The 20150-nt window shown below is 37.7% G+C and overlaps 1 protein-coding gene across 28 annotated transcripts in view; it reads left to right on the plus strand.

Moving 5' to 3' along the window:
- Window positions 1-20150, plus strand: part of ERC1 (ELKS/RAB6-interacting/CAST family member 1) — a 394021-nt gene that overhangs the window by 157984 nt on the left and 215887 nt on the right. For 22 of the 28 annotated variants that reach the window (XR_009565564.1, XM_030834798.2, XM_030834806.2 and 19 more), the window contains 2 exons: window positions 8180-8191; window positions 14333-14468. Coding sequence is in view for 27 of the 28 variants with exons in the window: in XM_030834798.2 (XP_030690658.1) it covers window positions 8180-8191; window positions 14333-14468 (148 nt within the window). In the remaining variant the exon portion in view is untranslated. The remainder of the gene's footprint in view (window positions 1-8179; window positions 8192-14332; window positions 14469-20150) is intronic. The other 6 variants (XM_030834800.2, XM_060306582.1, XM_030834804.2 and 3 more) reach the window with 1 other exon arrangement.

Raw genomic sequence — 20150 nt, forward strand, 5'->3', positions numbered from 1 at the left:
CATACTTACATGAGTACATGCCTTTCTTTGCTTTTGTGTCACCCTGAAATCAACAGCAGTATTTCATAGATTTTATTTATTTTTATATTTTTAATGTTTTTTGAAATCAGACTTTTATTCAAATCTTAATTCCATAGATTTTAAAATACGATACTTCTGATGGATTAGTGACTTCCCACTAAATGTATTTCAGTATTTCAGAAAAGAAATTTCTTGATAAAGTTTTATTTTTCAGTTTGATTTTTTTTATTAGAGCTCTGCATTGAAATTATTGCTTGCTATTACAGATACCTTGCTTGAAAAATGTTTCAATTCATTTTTGGACCCAATACTGATTTGGGGAGATGGACGTGATTTGAACGAGAGTAAGAAATAGAATTAAATCTGTATTTGTATCCAAAGCACACCAGATAGCTTTTATTAGCCATTATATTTCTCACATTTTGGGAAAGAGTTGTAAATGATCTGTTCTTTCCACAGAATATTACTTATAAATTTGAAAAAGTACTATAGAATTTTGTCCTCTGGTCATGTAACATTGTAATCTTATTTTAAGATTCGACACAATTTCTTGGCTACCAAGAAAAGAAACAGTTTTAAAAACTCAATTGCTACTGGCTTTGTAATTTGTTATTGAGCAGCATAGTTTAAGATGGGAATAAAAGATGATTGGAATTATTTTATGCCTTTTCTTCCCAGATTTTTAGTACTGAGCTGCGTATGTGTGGCTGCTGTGTTTCTTACTAACCATTTGCTTCTTATGTTGCTATTCCACTGTTTCCTGTGTGTGGGTGTCTGTCTCCCTGTCATTTATCATCTGAGTTTCTTCACCTTTCTTTTGGCTTGTCTTATCCTGGTCCTATTCCATTGGGGTTTTGGTCTCTGTGTCTGTCTGTGTTCATATCCCTCTTGGCCATGCTGTTCCTCAGAAAGCCAGCCTCCCGCACTTTGTACCTTCCACGCCACGTTTCTGTCCCTGAACTGTCAGGGGGATTTGTTTGGGACTTCCTGGGAAAGTGAGTGTTAAGTAAGGCTACAGTTCTGTACTAGAGGAGTTGCTGCTGCCACTCCTGCTGCTGCTGGGGCTTGCTGGGGGTTTTGCTTGATCAGAATTAAAGACCAGCCGGTTATATATCCAGTTGAACAGTACCTCTTAGGTCCATTGCTTGTGGGTAAAGTATGTGTTCTCTCTGGTAAGATTCTGATATTGTTGGATATAATTGTCTTATTCTTGATGTCTAGCCCATCTCTTGTGTGGTGGTTCTTTTGCTGGGGTGCCCTTTAAGCAGTAGCCTCTCGGGCGATGCAGCTGCGGTGCCACACCCTAATTCAGGAAGTAGCATGCATTTTTACCGCGTGTTCAGCAACCTTCTAAGTGCAAAAATGACAGCAGAATGTTATCATTGGGCTAAAGAAAATTCTATTATTCTTTTAAAATTTCCTAGTACTTATGTAAGATTCTCCAATATTAATAGGTTTAGATTAAATCATGAAGAATTCCCAGACTTATTCTTTGTGGTCTTGAGAAAAACAAATAGTCCCTTACACTGCTCTTACAGAACAATAGTAGTTCCTGTCAGATGATTTAGTGTTGTACCAGTGTCTTGAGCTACTGCAATTTTAAAACGAGGATTATGTAGGCCTACCCATACATCTGAAAATACAAAATGTTTTTCCCAATTAAATCTAAGAAGTACTATTTCTAAATTTATATTCCATACTATGGTGTGTATCAGTTGGAGTTCAACCAGAGAGGCAGAACCGGTAGGAGAGATACCATACATATATTTATATATATGTGATATATATATATCAGATTTATTACGAGGAATTGTCTTCGTGATTGTCAGCAGCTGGCTAAGCAAGTCTGAAATGTGTATGGGAAAGCTGTCAGGAGGAGATCACCTGCAGGATAGAACTCCCGTGAGCGTGGGCCAGAACTGTGGTCCACAGGCAGCATTTCTTTTCTTTCCTTGGGAAGCCTGCTTTTAGGGCCTTCCAAAGAATTGAGGTATGCCCACTTCGATCATCTGGGATAGTAATCGCCTTTACTTAAATGGATTATAGGCGTTACTTAATGTCTGCAAAATACCTTCATAGCAACATCTAGATTAGTGTTGGATTAAGTCAACTGGGTGCTGTAGCCTACCCAGGTTGACACTTCCAGAAAGTCATCACCTGGTGGTTCTGGATAGTCTCCACAGATGATTTAAAGGGAGAAAATAATAGTAAAAACAAACCTAAAGATTGACATGCTATATAAGTAGATTGATTTAGATTAGCATGAGGAACCCAAAATGTAAATTGAATATTTCTCTTCTAAAGTGAGCATATTATAGTTTCTATTTAGATGCATGATGAATAGCCTTTTCTTTGGCATAATGTTTAAAATGTTTAGTAATGTAGGCTGATGAAATTCTGATAGTAGTATCTTTTCAGACTCCTGAAAGAATTGCTTGTTGTCTGCTCTTTCACTCGTGTCCCCTTAGCTAAATACCCATGCCATGGCAGTATACTGGGAGCATTATCCCCCGTGCATAATTTTGCTTCTGTATTTGCTTTATTACATTTTTTTTTCTGATACAGAAGCACTAATAAATCTGCAGAGTTTGGTGTTTGCGTTAGAAATCCTCAATTTACTCTAATGTGAGGTTTATTTAAATTAGATTCAGCATCCCACTTAGAAACTTTTATGTTTGGAGAATGACACCCATCTTCTGATTTTTCACATAATTTAGGTATCAAGGATTGCCTTTGGTTTATGAAAGTTAGGAATTTGCAGTGATGTAAAGAATAATATTGTATAACCTAAATAATTTATAAGAAATTTGGGTTTACTATATTTCCTGATTTGTGGGAATATAAAAACTGGAATTTTAATGGATATAGATTTCATTTGGGGTTGTGTTTTGAAATTTATAAGAGGGATTAAAAGATGAGAAGAAAGGACATGTTTTCTTAGACATGTTTAATCTTTGAAAGTCCTAAAGTTCTTTTTATTCCTTACTCCTTTTACCTGGTTACTCTCCCTTTAAATATGCATCTCTAAAAACACTACTGTTAGTAAGATTTGTAGTTATCAAGACCTTGAGAATAGTAGCCAATCTGTGAGTTTAGTTTTTCTCTCCATAACTCACTCTTCTCTTTGCCACAAAATATACCCTTTCCTTCTTCATTAATTAATGAATTAATTTTTCTACTTATGAAGGCTCTTATTTGCTGGTCACTGTTCTGGGCTCTGGGGACACAACAGGGAGCAAAACAAACAAAATCTCTGCCTTCAAGGGAGTTTATCATCTAACCTCAGAAGACCAGAGCTCCAGCAAGGAGCGGACTTTACCTCTGCAGGCTGGCAGAGGCGTTCTTCCACAGCTTGCCGGTACCTAGAAACTTCAGTGAGGACGTTTCCATTTGCGGTCTGGTTGAGCTCTCCTGGGAAGTAATACTTAACATACTCAATTAATGTGTGCCCCAGGATACAGAATTATTATAGAAGAGGGGCTTCTTGTTGAACTTCAGACTCTTAGGTCTGGTCTTCTAATTTTTGTGACGAGTATTAATGATGATGGCTTGAGAGGCTGTTTGGATAGAAGGCTAGCAGGTTGTTTTGGATCCTAGGCTCCTAATTTTAGGTCCTAGAACTGTAGCGTAGATGGAGATGTGAAATGGAGAGGGAAGGCCAGCATAGTGTGCTGCTATTGGTACTATTCTGACAAAGGCAAGAGAACGAGGAACAGTGTTGTTATTTACACACACACACACACACACACACACACACACACACACACACACACACACACACACACACACACACACACACCCATGTATAGGTACATAAACACATTTGGGGGCCAGTCTTGTAAGTAGTTATAATATTAGGAGGAAACTTAGTTTTTCTGCCTTGTGATGGTCGCTTTCATTTTCTTTGCTGTCTTTTCCAGACCTCATCTAGAACTATTAGTTCTAGGCTTTTACATCATGAGTAAACTTAAATTTTGTGGGCTAGCAAGAAAACGTAACCTGTGTTTACAATGCTTCCCAGGGAACTACATTCTGATTTGTAAACAACTGGCTCTGTTAAAAAACTGGCATATGATCTATTCTAAGATTTGGAGCTGCTTGATTTGTTTTTTTTAAAGTAAGGGTGTCCCCAGTTTGCTCAGAATTCAGGATCAAGGTAGTTAGCCCCTGAATTAACTGTCTAAGTTGCTAAAGCAGTAACTGTTAACCTCATTTTGGTAAGTGAGAGGAATCTATACTTCTGTAGTTCAAGATCAAAATAATGAACTGAGCTTGAACACAAAGAATGGGGTCGTTTTCCCATTATGCCAGGAGTGAGATTTAGTCTGTGGTGTTATTTGCACGTGTGCATGTGTAAGAGAAAGTACTTCTCTGGTGGTATTTGGAGAATTTAGGGAAGATAGTTGCTAGGCTTAAATCTTCATGGCTCAAGGATATGACCTTTTAAGTTTTTTTATTTGCTTTTAAAGCTTACTACTATCTGAAATTTTATGTAATGAAAATGGAGTTATTTTTATTTTTTATAAATCTTTCAAAATGTGTTGGCAAGCTTAGAGTTTACAGGATATTTCCAACTTTTGGTCTGATATTAGTAGATTTAACTCTTTGTTTTCTTTAAAACTGGGCTTTAGAATTAGGAGATGAATGCTTTTTTGTTATCTGCTTTTTCTGAGTATTTTCTCTTTGACCAAAATTTTCTTTCCCCTTATTCATTTGGGGGAATTTGACCCCTTTTAATTGTTATCTTTTTTGGGGGGAAAAAAAACTTTACTGACCTCTCTTAGGTAGTAATTTCTCTGTCCTTTTTATTTTTTTTTTTGTGCTTTTGTTATAGTATCTATCACATTCTGTCCTAAGACTGTACATTGTTGTGGGCCCAATAAATACATACGTTAAAACATAGGGACACAGCTCGTTTCTCATTTTACTGTCTAATCATCCCACATTTCTTCCCTTTTTATCTTCCCATCCCCTGCACATTCAGACCTTTCATCAAACAGATGGAGATTTAATAGTCCCTTATACCCTTGTTTGTGATATTGAATATATTTTTATATTTGTTTCTTCTATATGTTTGTAATATGTTTACCATTGCACATATGCTTTTCTTTCAGTAAAAATATAAGTAAATGCATATGCATTAAGTATTCTTATTTAATATAATTCAATAGGATTACTTTTCTATCTGCAGGTTAAACAAAAGTATAGATAACCTCTGTCCTCTTCTGTCACAGTGAAATACCAATTCTAACTTGTATTTTTACATTTTAACATCACTGAAACTGGGATACGTGAATAAACAATGGCGTGATTTAATTGGTATATATTTTTTTATTTCTTAGTAACATATAAAGTAATGGCGCATCTTCTTCCTTTGGTGAATTGATATTGAAGATGTGCGCAAAGAGAGTGAATAAAATTATTTCAGTGACTGGGGGTGGAAGGAAGTATTTCCAAATTAACGTTATCTTCTCATGTATTCCATTTAAAATGTGTGTAACCAGATGAATATGTTTACTATTATAATTAGATATTTGACTGTTTTAACTGCATCCTGAAAGTTTATTTGCTTAGGTTGACCTAAAATTTTTTTTGACATTTTCATTGGGAAAGAGGGTTTTATGTTTGTGATTTTATGTTGATATCACAGTATATTCAGGCATCTATGGCACAGTATAACCTGAGAATATAAACCTACATATTTAATCTTCATATTTGTAAATATTTTTTCTGTAAAGAAATCCTGAATTGATCATTCAGCTTAATGTCTTCAGAAATCTCCCATAGGGAAACTAATATTAAGCTGTATATAGATTTGGTGTAAACTAGTATACAATTCATGAGGAAAATGGTTCCTTAAAGCATTTCCTTACTTTTATTTATTATTTTTTTTATTTTTGCGGTACGTGGGCCTCTCACCATTGTGGCCTCTCCCGTTGCGGAGCATAGGCTCCGGACGGGCAGGCTCAGCGGCCATGGCTCACGGGCCCAGCCGCTCCACGGCATGTGGGATCTTCCCGGACCGGGGCACGAACCCGTGTCCCCTGCATCGGCAGGCGGACTCTCAACCGCTGCGCCACCAGGGAAGCCCCATTTCCTTACTTTTAAATTTATAGTCATATATCTTTGATCCACGAAGGACAGTGTCGGTGAATGTGGTCTTGACGTAGTTGGAACAGAGGAGAAATGAGTGTGGTGATCGTGTGTGCTTTCTTGAGGGAGAATGGGTTGTGTTTAAAAAAATGAAAAGAAAAAGGGAAAACGAGATGCTGCGAGTGTTATAATGGAAGGTGAATGGTTCTTTATCTGATCCTGCTGGCTTCAGCTTGCTTTCCTGGGGGGGCCGCTTGTTTCTTTCTTCTTCCTCCTAGATGAATTTCACTGATTTCATTTAAAAGTAGAATAAATCACACAGCTTTACATAGTCAATTCTATTAGGCCATCTTCCTAAAGTTTCTTGTGGGCACAGCACCTTATAATTTATTACAGTCTTGATAGAAATTTTGATGGTTACCTCAAGTTTTTACTTTACACTGGAAACATTAGAATTATATATAGTTATTCTATATGCAGATTTTTTTTTCTCCTAAATTTATTTCCCAAGAGCTAAAGTTTGATGCCAAAGTGAAATAAGACTCCTGAACTGTAAATTAGTTAAAAAGATCCTTAAGGTTGCTCACTCTTGACAGGAATAAGCTTCATTTTTCTTTTTTCAGGGATTTTCTCGTGTCTCATATAAAGCTTTGCATCTATATGAGATTTCAGTGAGTGTCATTGTTGATCTAAAATTATTCTAACGTAATGTGTCATAACCAACAAAAATAAAAAAGAGCATTGTGAATAGTCATTTAGGTAAAAAGTTGGCCTCTCTTTGACTTTGAACATTGTCTGCGTTCTGCACTGTTTTCCAAATGCCAAAGACCCATGGATTTTTGTAGATCCCTTCAGGAATCTGTAAGCATCATAGGACATATAAAGTATGCCCAGGAGGTGTGTCAGCAGACCTGCATTCTTCTCACGGATCCACCGTGTATTCGCTGTGTGGTTGTGAGGAGTTTTGTCTGTCATTTGTTTCTCTGTTTTTCATCTATTTATCTTATATAATGGCGATCATAAATCTTGTTATCCTTGCCTTTCATTATTCTGAAAATGAGTTTTAAAAAACTCTTATTTTGGTACTGAAATATTAGAAAACATTAAAGTGCAAGTTGAAATGGTGCTTGCATTCAAGAAATAACCTTCTTGTTTTAGATTCTTAAAGTAACATTTAGATCCTGAAGGTAAGCTGGATGGCGCTGGCTCTTAGAAGTCTTAAGTATTTGGAGGATATAATATCGACACTACTTTCAATGAAACTGATTAATTTTTAAAAAGGGAAAACTGCTTGTTATGAAAAGCAGTAATGAACCTCAGGGGGCTTCGTGCCACGGTAGGAATACGAAGCATGGCTACTTTGCACCTCTTTCTGCTGAGCAGTATTGGACATGAAGTGAGGTTTATGGAGCCGTATATTCTTCATTATTGCTTTTAGATTGCACCACTGGGGGTGGATTTGATAGATTTGGAATGAGAAATAATGGCTGTAATTAGGAAAACATTATTTTCACATTTGAGAAAATTATTTCAAAATTTTCCAAATGCATCAGAGTTCTGTATTCTACAGAATAATTGAAGCTGTCAGTGTTTTTCTGCTTTTGCTCCTGGATAACTTGGGTCTAAGAAATGGACTGGGGTGGGTAAAGGAGTTGTCAGTTCTAAGATAGGTGTGTGTAGAACTAAGCTGACTGACGCTGTAGGATCACAGTTAGCTACTTAAACGAGAAGGGGAGCAGCTAGCCTTCTTTTCTTTTCCTTTGTGTTTAAGAAACTACTTTTTTTCCTGCCCTAGGAAATGGTAAATTTTAGACAAAATTTGTTCCTTTAGAAACTTACATTAAGGTACAGTGGTGTAATCTAATATGAAAATACACTTGTTGAAAATCTGAAATTACTAATTTTTGTTGCCAGTGCAGAATCCGTGTGACTCCTTTCCCTTCTCTAATCCTGTGCTTTATATTTGTCTATGTCCGTGAATAATATTGTTTCTGAATATTGCCCTCACTAATTGTTTCTAACTTTCTCTTTCACACTTTCCTCCTGGATTTGCCGTTTCCTTCAGTCTCACCTCAAGGTCAGTATGCTTGTCCTAAAACAAAGATATGCAACAGAACATTGTATACTAACGTTGCCTTGAATTCCTATAAGCAACTGAAATGATGGAACTTATCCCAGGAACGAGATGTCTAGAAATTCAGTTATGAGTGCAGAAAATGTCATGAATCTTAGATTTATCGGAAGAGTGGATTCATGGTTCTGTGCTTCAAAAGATAGAGTGGTCAGAAAGCGAGAATCAGACTGACCAGGTTTGGACGGAGAGAGAAACGAGGATGAAAGGAAGCCACTAGAGGAATGAGGAGGTGAAAATTATTGCCTTAATTTTATTATATTTTCATCCAGAGACATTCTGGCTGTTACATTTGCAGGCAAAGTGCAGCATGAAGGAGGGAGGGAACATTGCCACAGTCTGTGGATTTTTATAAGAACCTTTGAATTATTTCACGTACACAAACCTACACATACCCTTTCAGTTTGGGGTTTGTTTTGTGACTCTGCTGAATGGTAGAACTGGTGGTGACGAAAACAACCACCAGTCCTGCTGTTCATGTGTCAGAGGCTCAGTGGGAGAAGCTTTACAGGTTTTATTTCAGTCGATCTTCCCAGCAAGTATGTAGAGAGGTTCGTGAATTTCCACTTTTTAGGCAAGTAACACAAGTACAGAGTCCATTAAGTAACTCTAACTCATCTATCTTCATTAGTAAGTAAATTAGTAACGGAAGCTGGCAGAAAACAATCAGAAACATGCATTTTAAATGTTATTTATTTTGCATATGAGCCGTGGCAATGTAAATTAAGGTGTGAGAATTTCTGATAGGGTTCAGAAAGTATTGTTAATACCACATGCGTTTTACCTACCAGCTATTTTCTAATAATAACAACATCATATATGTTTACTGTTTATAAAAGTACTTGTCAGCATGTGGGTTACACAGGACAGATTGTTATTCTGCTGAGGGTCTGAGATTAGGGAACGTGATTTCTACATCTAGGGAGAACCAACTAGTTAGTGGTGGTACTTAGATTTGAAGCCAGATATTCTCGTTTCAGCCTCAGGGCTTTTTATATGATATGCCCTCTAGCCTAGGAATCAGAGTCCCAGATTACTCAGGTGTTCTTAGGTAGATTTCTCATCTGTCATTTTCCCATCTGTAAAATTGGAGTAGTTCTCTAATATCTGAAGGGTTGTCGTAAACTTTGAATGAGTTAATGCAGATAGCACTTGGAACAGCGTCTGGCACTAGGTGAGCAGTCAGTAAATGGAGCTGTTACGATTACTCCTTTTTGCTTTTTTCATGGAGTCCTGTTCGGTCCAGGATACCATAGTACGGTGCCATACGTTTCAGGGTCTTTAAAACACTACACTGTGCTCTTGACTCCTGCCACTATTAATAGAAAGTGGAAAGCTGTGTATGTTATGTGTAGAAGATGATAAAAGAAGCCGTGTCCCTTCTGTAATGACATTTTCAGACTCTATTTTTCAGGTGCTGAAACTTCTATTCTAGGTAGAAAGATGAAGTTGAGGCTTTTTTTGGGAAAAACGTTCTCTTTCCCAAATCTCTCTCCCTGATATTTCTTCTCAGTGCTTGACGAAATTTCTGAAAAAGTCTTCTTACCTTTGACTCTTTAAAAATAAGCAGTTTGTTTGGGGTGTATGTTAAAAAAATAAACTTTTGTTTCATAATTACTTATACGAATCTAATTCATGAAAGGGTTCTTAACCATCCTCTTCCTTCTCTCTACGTATCAGAATGTCTCTCTTCGCTCATCCTTACCTTACATTTGTCAGTGGGACAAATGTCCCAGCTCTGTTCCAAGGCTAAACTTCCTGTTCATTCCTTCCCTCTGACTAGTTTTCAAAACCTTGTTCCATAAATTGAATCCTCCTTCTCCTTATTTCCCTGTTTCTCTTCGCTTTCTTCCCACTGACTCTCCCAAACATAAAACATATCCTGGTTTTCCCCATCCTTAAAAAGACATGGAAGCAATCCTTCCAGTGTCTTTTCGTTGGTTTCAATTCACTACAGTATCTTACTTTTACCTTTTCTTTTCTATTTATTTGCACAGTTTTTGAAAGAATCATTTATGCTTGATGCCTCCACGTTCACACTTCCCATTTATTTTCCAAAGCAATATAATTTGGAATCCTCTCTCAGTGCTGTGCTAAAATTGCTTCACTGGTACTCTGCCAAGTTTAGTGGACTTGTCTGTCTCGGGCCTACCGGCCTTTCTGGGGTGTTAGAATTTTGACTCTCTCTCTTCTTTTTGGAGCTCTGCTTTTTAATAGTTTATGTGACATTGTTTTCTGCTAGCTCTCTTACCACCTTGTTGACAGTTTTCGGCCTGTTTTGCTTTTCTTCTTTTACATGTTTCTTAATTCTTGATGTTTCTCACGTTCTTTTAAAAAATGCCTTTTTCATCTCCTTGTTACTACCAAAGACTCAGTTTTGTTTTGTTTTTTAAACATTTTATGGCACTCTACTTTGAATAGACCATATTCATTATGGAAGAAATCTTAACAGTATTTGCAATAAAAGTAGCAAGCAAGCATTTTAAAAGTGATTTTCCAATTTTCTACTCTAAATATTTTCTCCACATTGTAGTAAAACTGTTAGGGTACCACTTAAGTAATTCCACGTCTGACCACAATTCAGCTTTAGGAGAAAAATATCATGAAGGCTTTTGCCTTGTATTTGGAGGACTTTCCTCTCTAACTTAAGCTTCGAGGGCTCTCATAGTTTTACTGGGAAGTTTTATCACTTTGTTCTGTATTTTGATTTTTGCATGACAGATTTTGATCTAAATGTCTCCAAACAAAACCTTATGAAAGGCTCCAGAAGAATTTGTCCATGGAAGTCATTGGTGTAGACATAATTCTCTGAGTTACAAGTTAGGTTAATTATAATATTCTTAGCTGATTCCTTTTTAGTTAACAGTAAATGCCATTAAACTATACTTATTTCTAAATAAGTTTATTTTTCAAGTAATAAAAAATATAACAAGTTTTGTTTTTCCAGTGGCAAGGATCATTTTGGCTGTAATATATAAAAAACCCTCTTGTCATTCCAGATTGGAATTTAGTACTTTTTTTTTTTAATATAGAAGCATTTCACCATTTTAATTACAGTTTTGCCAAGTCCAGTTGAATAACTCATCAAGAGAATATAATTTATTGATTGTTTGAGATTGAATTGGACGTTTAGACTACTTCACTGTGTGACTTCGGGCAAGGTGCTTATTCATTCAGTGTTTGTTTTAGCCTATTTTGTGTTAATAGTGACAGTTACCTGCAGTGTTGTATTTTCGTGTCTCCACTGAGCTTTTCCATTCTGAATGGATTTGTTTCTGCTCTTCCTCCCCTGCCCTCCTCTGTCCGTCTTTCCGTTCAGTACAGAGCAGAGATTTTATTTAGAGTGACGATGACTAAAGAGTCTCACTCTGTATCCTTAAACACACATCTCTTTAGTTCCTGTTCAGTGACATTAGCCCCAGAGAATGACTACAAAGAACGAATTCCATGTTTAGATGAAAAGACATGATTCAGTCCATAATTCATCTTTGCTTTTTATTATATAGCAGCACCTTTGGCTAAAGGCAAGACATTCAGGAAGTTAGGCCTATAAATGTCATCTCTTTCACTCTTAGATGTAAACAGATTAAGCGCAATATTATTATTACCCATGTTTTATTTAGCAGTGGCCTTTGCAGACCTGTCTTCATGACAAATGTTTGGAATCTGTGGGATGCTTCCTACTAATCGTGTTAAGACCAGAGTCCCTGTATTGTTATGTAATAAAATTGAAATACTTTATGACTTGCTCAAGTACATTCCTGTTGTTATAGTCTGTTTCATCTAGTTTGTTGAAAGAGTTCTACATTGATTTCTAAAATCAAACTAGGTCATACAACCATTTCTCTGCACATTTTAGAAAACTTTTTTCATTATTGACTGATGCTAGTCACTAAAACCTCATAAGATGTCATTCACAAAAAGAAGTCTAGTAGAATTGTGAGGGCTTAGTTATTTTCTTACTTTTCAGCCAAAGTGTTCAGGGCTCTATAGGCCAAGAGCATTTCTGACCCTGTGGGATCTATTTACAAGGAGTTCGACGTATGGGCAAGAGTTTATCGTCTGAGAGAATGATCTGTTGTTAATTGCATTTTTTTGCTTCCATTTGTCATTCTTTTGGCGTTCTTAAATACCTTTGTTGTTCAAGAGTATATTTCCTAATTTATTTTCCTCTCAAGCAATAATATTGCCTGGAGTTTTTTGTAGTAGGCCACATAAGCACAGTGTAGCCACACCTCTGTTAACTAACTTCTCCTAAAATAAAATAGTGTTACTGTTTTGGATGATTCATTGATAGAAATAAGTGTGTGAACACAGACTTGTGCTGATCTACCTAACTCTTCCACTGAAGAGTATTGAATTTCACGCCATTATGCGTTGAGAAGTGGTAAATGTTGCTTTTCTAGATAGCAGTCGTAGATAACTACCTGGTATTCTGTAGATGAGCTAAAGATGGCAAATTCAATAGAGAAGGGAGGAAAGCCTAATGTTACAATTAGTCAAGATTTGAGTTTCTGTAGGGTTGTCAGATTTAGCAAATAAAAATATGAGATGCTCAGTTAAAATTGAATTTCAGATATACACTGAATATTTTTTGTATTAATATGTCATAAATATTGGGACATACTTATACTAAAACATTATTTGTCGTTTATCTGAAATATGAATTTGACTGGATATCCTGTATTTTATCTGACAAACCATGATGATGTAGTTTGGAGATAAAGCAACTTTTATAGAATGTGTTGAGAGGAGACCTCACCACAGGCTGTCATTACCTGATTTAAAGGATGTTAATTAAATATAGACCATGGTGGCTTGTATGGTCTCATTATTAGTTCGGTTTATTGATGCAACTCTAAGGCAGAGTTGAATGAATTCTAACTGTTGCATCCTCCCTTCGATTTGTTTCCAAAAGTTTGGAAATCTGATCATATCATCTCCCTACATAAAGTCTTACACACTTAGGATAAACTGCACCTTCCTTGCTCAGCACGATATAATTATGTGGCTTTCGTTTACCTTTGGCTTCCTTTTCCTTTGTTCTGCTGCTTCAGCTTTAAGCTGCAGTCATAGTGAATGTGGCTTCTCGCAACGGGACACGTTCTCCTTTTATCAGGGCTTTAGTCCTGCTGTTCTCTCACCTAGTCACCTTTGGAAAGTTCAGAGGTAGATCGTTTTCCAGGAAGCTTTTCCCGATCATCACGACCACCCCTGACCCCTTTTCTGGGCACTTTCTTATAGCACTTAGTATACCCTGTATGTGCTTGGATGCCTGGGAGGTGTTTGAGAGCAGGAACTGTTTTTATTCATGGATTGATATTTCTCATGCCTGGTACATGAGAGAGGCGTTTAACCAAATACTTGTCTACCTGATGAGTAAGGAGCATGTAAAGAGCTTCACAGACTGTCAAAGCATAAACAAATGTAGATCCTCGTGCATTCCAGGGCCCATGTTCTCCTGGGCAGTGCCTTAAACATAGTTTTTGATTGGTAATCATGATTCCAGTCTGGTGAAATGAGTCTTCTTTACCTGTGACCTAGCACTTGGTCTAGTTTTCTTATCTTAGCGTGGAGGCAGTGGAGCTGGATAGGGAGAAGTAGATAGGATGATCTGTTGCTTAAGCTGGGGCCCTGGATCTTTATGTGACTGTTTTATACACATATATATAGCTTTTTGAAAGTTTCAAAAATTTAATAACGGTAAAATTAGAGTTGTATTACAAATCTTTCTTAAATAGCCATTCTGCAGTTTCATAGCATTGATGTCAAGAGGCTGTTTTCATATTTCCAGCAAAAATCTCTGAATTTTATTTCCTTTTTCTGCCATTTCACACTATCCCACGCCTTCTTTTGGTTTGTTTTGTGATTTCGTTGTCCTCCATAAAGCACACGCTTAAATACATGCTCCCAAAACACCCTGGTTAACAGTTTGCTGCCATTGATGGGAAGAGCACTGCAGTGTTGGGGGGATTGTTTTGCAGCAGGAACTCCTGCTGGTTCTCAGGTGTTTTTGGAGGTCAGTGAATAAACATTCTTTCCTGTGCGTATATATGAAGAGCTTGATTTTCCCCCCCTTATCCACAGGCAAGTGAAAGACCAGAATAAGAAGGTAGCAAACCTGAAGCACAAGGAGCAGGTGGAGAAGAAGAAAAGCGCGCAGATGCTGGAGGAGGCCCGGCGCAGGGAGGACACCCTCAGCGACAGCTCCCAGCAGCTGCAGGTGGGCAGGGGGCCGGGCCCTGGGCGAGCAGGTCCCCTCCCCGCTTGCACGTGGCTCACTCTCCATCCTCTTCTTCCTCTCTTTCTAACCCTGCCCGCTGCCTTCCTCTCAGACCAGCTGTTTAGCAGTAAAGGGATGGCCTTAAATAGAAAAGGCAAGTTTTATTCCACAGCTTTGTTTGGAGACCTCAGCAAAGAAGAAAGTCTGTCTCCTCAAGGGGATCCCGCCTCCTTGGTAAGTTCAGCGTCCGTGTGATGAGTGGGTCTGTTGAGCTTCAGGTGGTCAGTGTAGCGATGGGCCCTTTTCCTTCATTGAAGTGCGTTGCCGGTCTTGGTTTGTGCCTGGCTTCCTTCTTTGTTCCATCTTCCTTTCCTCTCTCCCCCCACCTTTCTTACCTTTTCCCCCCCTCCCTCTTTCTTTCCTTACTTTTAAAAAGTTTAGTTTAGAGAGTGTATTTCAGTCATACAGGATGTATTAAAACATACTTTTTTACTTCACTGGAGACATAATCGATGTTTGGACCTAATTATTCACAAGACTAAGTTAAACCAGACTCCGTAACAAGAGTAGCAGTGACCATGTAAGTGCCAGCTGTGTGCCCAGTGCTTGAAACCAGGGCCTGGTCGTTCACTGTTTCTAACCTTCACTAGTCCAGGGGGGCAGATGCGTTTTGCACATTTTACAGATGAGGAAATGGTCTCAGAAATACTGAATTACTTATACCTACATGCACACAGCTTTCGTAGTGGCTCGGCTGTGATTTTAACTGAGACTCCCTGGATCTCTCGCCTGTCTGAATGAAAGTTTAAGTTTAGAGAATGCCATAGACGTGGTGGAAATCTCTAAAACTCCTGCCAAGACTGCTAGCCACTGCCAGGTTGTTTTTCTCTCGTTATAGTTTCTAATTGGTATGATAGTGTTTATGCCACATTGCATAGCCACAGAAATCTTTACTGGAGAGATTTGGAGGAGTTATCTGTTACGTAGAAACCATTTTTAGGCTTTATAACAAATTCATTTCTGACCTGAAAACCTGACTTTTTAATTCCGTTTTTCATTCCTCTTGTATATAACTTTGATTATAAAATACATACTCTATAGAAACAGTATAAATTTCCTCAAATACACCAACTTTTGAAAAAGCATCATACCAGTTTTCCCTCACCCTTGCCAATAACAGTTGATACTATAAGTTTTCTTCCTCCGTTTTTATTTTTTAGTGCCAATCTGATGGGTGGAAAATATTTAATTTTTGTTTTAATTTATATTTCTCTGATTACCAGTAAGGAAGAGTATTTTTTCATGTCTTACGTTTTCATTTGTTTATTAATGTACTTAAGTCTATCTCTGTCTTCCATGGTGGCTTTTTCCCTGTAGATTTTTTGCTTAGTTTATCCCCATTTTGAGAACATATAAATATTTACCTATAAATATTTTTAAGTTGTTTTGGGCTTTCATTTTTAACCTTTACTTTTTTTTTTTTTTTTTTTGGCGGTACATGGGCCTCTCACTGTTGTGGCCTCTCGCGTTGCGGAGCACAGGCTCTGGACGCGCAGGCTCAGTGGCCATGGCTCACGGGCCCAGCTGCTCCGCGGCATGTGGGATCTTCCCGGACCGGGGCACGAACCCGTGTCCCCTGCACTGGCAGGCGGACTCTAAACCACTGCGCCACCAGGGAAGCCCTACTTTTTAATTTAAATAATTTTAGGGTAGTTTGTGTTGTGAGGGTCTTATTTTTTTCTTCATTGCTAACAATTTCACTAGAGTATTTATAGAAAATTATTTCACTGCTCATAAGTTTGAATTGACATCTTTATGGTTTATGAAATTGTTTAATAATTAGGCTGTTTCTAGGCTTTCAGTTCAACCTGCTTTCTGGACTAGGATCACATTGTTTTTAATTATAGAGAATATTTATTTGTTTTATAAGACAAGCCCTTCTTTATGGCAGCGCCTTACCCGTTTCATCTGTCTCATTCCCCCCACCCCCGCCAGGTAATGGTTTCTGCTACCAGTCTGTCTTTGTAAACCGAAGCGTGCCCTTTTAATCTTCTCTCAGGTGTTACAGTAACACCAAAAGTGCTTTCATAGGCCATCTCTTGTTTCCTCTTTATATAACCTGACAGATAAGTGAATCAGATTATTTGTTTATATATTACATATAGACAAAACGAATTTAGAGTGGATGAGTGACTTTTCCAAGGTGTCTCAGTAAGTGACAGATATTCAAGTTATGAAAAATGATAGCTGATGGCCATATGCAAGATACACATGGATGCACTTCATTCAGATATGTAAAAAGAGCACTGGACTACAAGCGGGACACTTTGCATCTGATCTCAGCTCTTTTACTCACTAGCTCTGCTACTTGTTTCTTAACTGTGTCATTGCAAATGACAACCCAGTGGTGGTGAGTATCCCTAGGACCCTATTGTGATCTCTAAATATGAGTCCCCACTGAAAGACACTAGGGATTCTTGGAGAAATGGCTAATGGTAGAATCCATGGGGGAGTACGGGAGTAGAAAAGCAATTGTTTGAGGATTTGTATTTTTAAAAGTTCTCATTACCTGAATTTGTTTTTGTTTTAAATTTCTGAATGTACATATGGGTCCATTACTGATGTTTTCATGAAATAGGTGAAGTGAAGGGAAGGAATTATTGTAGTATTTCCAGTATGGGCATAATAGTAATTCAAGGATTAAAAAATATTTTTTATCATGTTAAAAAGAAATGCTTTATAACTAATGTTTTGAACTTTGATGAGTAATGAATATTTAATCTTTATCAGATGCCACCTTGGCTCCCAAAGATTAATTATGCTTATCATGTTAATAAACACACAGTGTATTTTCATTTATTTGTGAAGAGTAAAGCTTGGTTTAAACTAGAAGGTTCGTTTTTGCCTTTCGTTATTCAGTGACTACCAGTTATGGTGTTAAGTTCATTGGTGACCTCACTCTTACTGGTTACAGTTTGTCAGAAAGCAGTGGTATTACTTTTTCATTTAACTTTCTTTATTCTGAAGAATAATATACATTTTAAAAAGTACATAAAGCACACACACACACACACACTCACATGCACAGTGTGAATAATACATGTAAAGTGATTGTCTCAAGGAATTGGAATACTGCTGGCATCCCAGAAATCATTTATGTATTCCTTCCCAATCATCATTTCTTCCCTTCCTTCATTATTGTGACTTTTATTGTTCTTTGCTTTTCTTTACAACCTGTGTATATATTTTTAAAAAGTATAGATTCGTTTTACATATTTTTGCTTTACGTAAATAGAGTGATCATATTTATTCTTCTGTGGCTTCTTTTGTTCAACATCATGTGTGAGGCTTATCCTTGATAGTTGTGCATAGCATTTGCACATTCGTTGTCCTTGCTCTTCTGTGTGTTTTTTCTTTAATTCAGAATTCCGTGTTTTAGTTTGAAAGTGTTCTGAAAAGGTATCTTCATTTTGTTCTAATTTTCCATTTTTAAAAATACTTCAGGTGGAAATAAAAGTATTTCTTTTTGGCATAAAGTGAGTTTCGAGATAAGTTGTTACTTTGTTCTTGGCTCAACGTATTAAAAGTGTCCTGAAGAGACTAAAGAGATACCTTACATATGAAATGAAAATGCTACCTGAGAATAGAGGGAATCGCGGGATCTCACAGGCTCTAAGCACTGCTGCTGTTTAGCATGGCCTTAGTTGTGAAGGCACTCGACTGCATCCTGTTTGTACTTTCGTGATTTGAACAGTTATTACTATGATCTACATTAACTAGTCTCAAACTTTTTGGTTTTAGAAGCCCTTTTGTGCTCTTAATAATTTGTAAAGTCCCCAGAGCAATTTTTTTATGTGGGTTGTAATTCTCATATACATATGCAGGTACTCACTGCCCCAGCTCTCCAATATCTCGATGTATCTAAAGACACGTCTCCAACAGTGTAAAGATACATATACAGCTGACCCTTTAACAGCACAGTTTTGAACTCGAGGACCCACTTATACCCCGACAGTTTTCCGTAGTAAATACTACAGTACCACATGGTCTGTGGTTTGAAGCCACGGGTGCAGAGGAACCTCATATGCGGAGGGCTGACTGTAATTATACTCAAATTAAGCCCCGTGTTGTTCACAGGTCAGGTACGCAAGGTTATTTGCAGTATTGTACTAATTGCAAAGTATTGCAGACAACGTAATTGCTTATAGATAGGAGAGCGCTTGAATCCACTGTGGTGCATCCGCATTGGAGACTGGCAGCTCCAAAAAGGAATGAGGGAGATCTCTAACGAACTGATGTGGAGTGATTTCCAGGACATCTTGTCAAGCCGCGGCGGGGGGGTACACGAAAGACTGTCTGTAGTATGCTGCTCATTATGAGAGAACACACATATATCTGATCCTTTTTGCCAAAGAAAACAGGAACAGTAAGCTAGAGACCAGTTATCTAAGGGAGTGGTTGGGAGGGGATTAGTAGAAAGAAGGGGAAGGGGATGGGGGTGGTAGGTTTGAGCAGAAAGTGACACTTCTCTTCACCCTTCCCAAAAACTAGATAAAACCAGTCAAGGTGTGGGGTTGGGGGAACCCCAGAAGGAGTACAAACCCTAACAGATGAAATCCAGTTTTATAAATGAGTAACATAACTGCCCTCCAAGGGGTGGGGAAGAAGGGAACGGACCTAAGGAGGTTTGGAAGCCATTTTCTTGAATACTGTGAAGCTAAAGACAGAAGAACTGTACATAAATGTTGTAATAATAAAGAAATATATTGTAGGTAATGAAGGCTGAGTCTTTTCATTATTCAAGGAAGAATAATGATAAAAGCACCTGGGGTGCTAGACTGGAATCAGAAATACTAGTAAGAACTCATGGTGTTCAATTTATATGCAGACAGGGAGGTACAGAGATGCTGATGTGTGTCTGCAAAATGCATAACCTCATGCCCATCATGAGAAAATACCAGGCAAATCCAAATTCTGGGACTTTTTACAAAATAACTGAGCAGTATATTTAAAAATGTCAAGCCTTTGAAAGACAGGGAAAGACAGACTGAACACTGTTTTAGATGGATTGGAGGACACTTAGAAGAAATGTCAACTAAATAACTAAATGAAATGTGGGATCCTGGGTTAAATCCTGGAACAGGTAAAGGACATTAGGGAAAAACTGATGAAATTAGAATAAGATCTTTTTTTTTTTTTTTTTTTTAATGCGGTATGCGGGCCTCTCACTGTTGTGGCCTCTCCCGTTGCAGAGCACAGGCTCAGTGGCCATGGCTCACGGGCCCAGCTGCTCCGCGGCATGTGGGATCTTCCCAGACCGGGGCACGAACCCGCGTCCCCTGCATCGGCAGGCGGACCCTCAACCACTGCGCCACCAGGGAAGCCCAGAATAAGATCTTTAGTTTGGTTAATAATATTGTGCCAGTCTGAATTTCCTAGTTTTGATCATTGTGCTGTGGTTATGTAAACTCTTTACAGGAGGCTAGGTGAGGAGTGTATGGGAACTCTGTACTATTTTTGCAACTTTTCTGTATGTCTGTAAATAGTTCAGAATTAAAATTTTATTAAAAATAGTCATTGACTCTATATTTCCTCAGCACTTATAATCACCCACTTCACTTTCCCATCTCCTTTAAACAAGTGAGTTATGAATTTCAGAAACATCTTACCACCAAACGTAAT

Source organism: Globicephala melas, chromosome 10 (genome assembly GCF_963455315.2).
Source record: "Globicephala melas chromosome 10, mGloMel1.2, whole genome shotgun sequence".
In the NCBI taxonomy this organism is placed as follows: Eukaryota; Metazoa; Chordata; class Mammalia; order Artiodactyla; family Delphinidae; genus Globicephala; species Globicephala melas.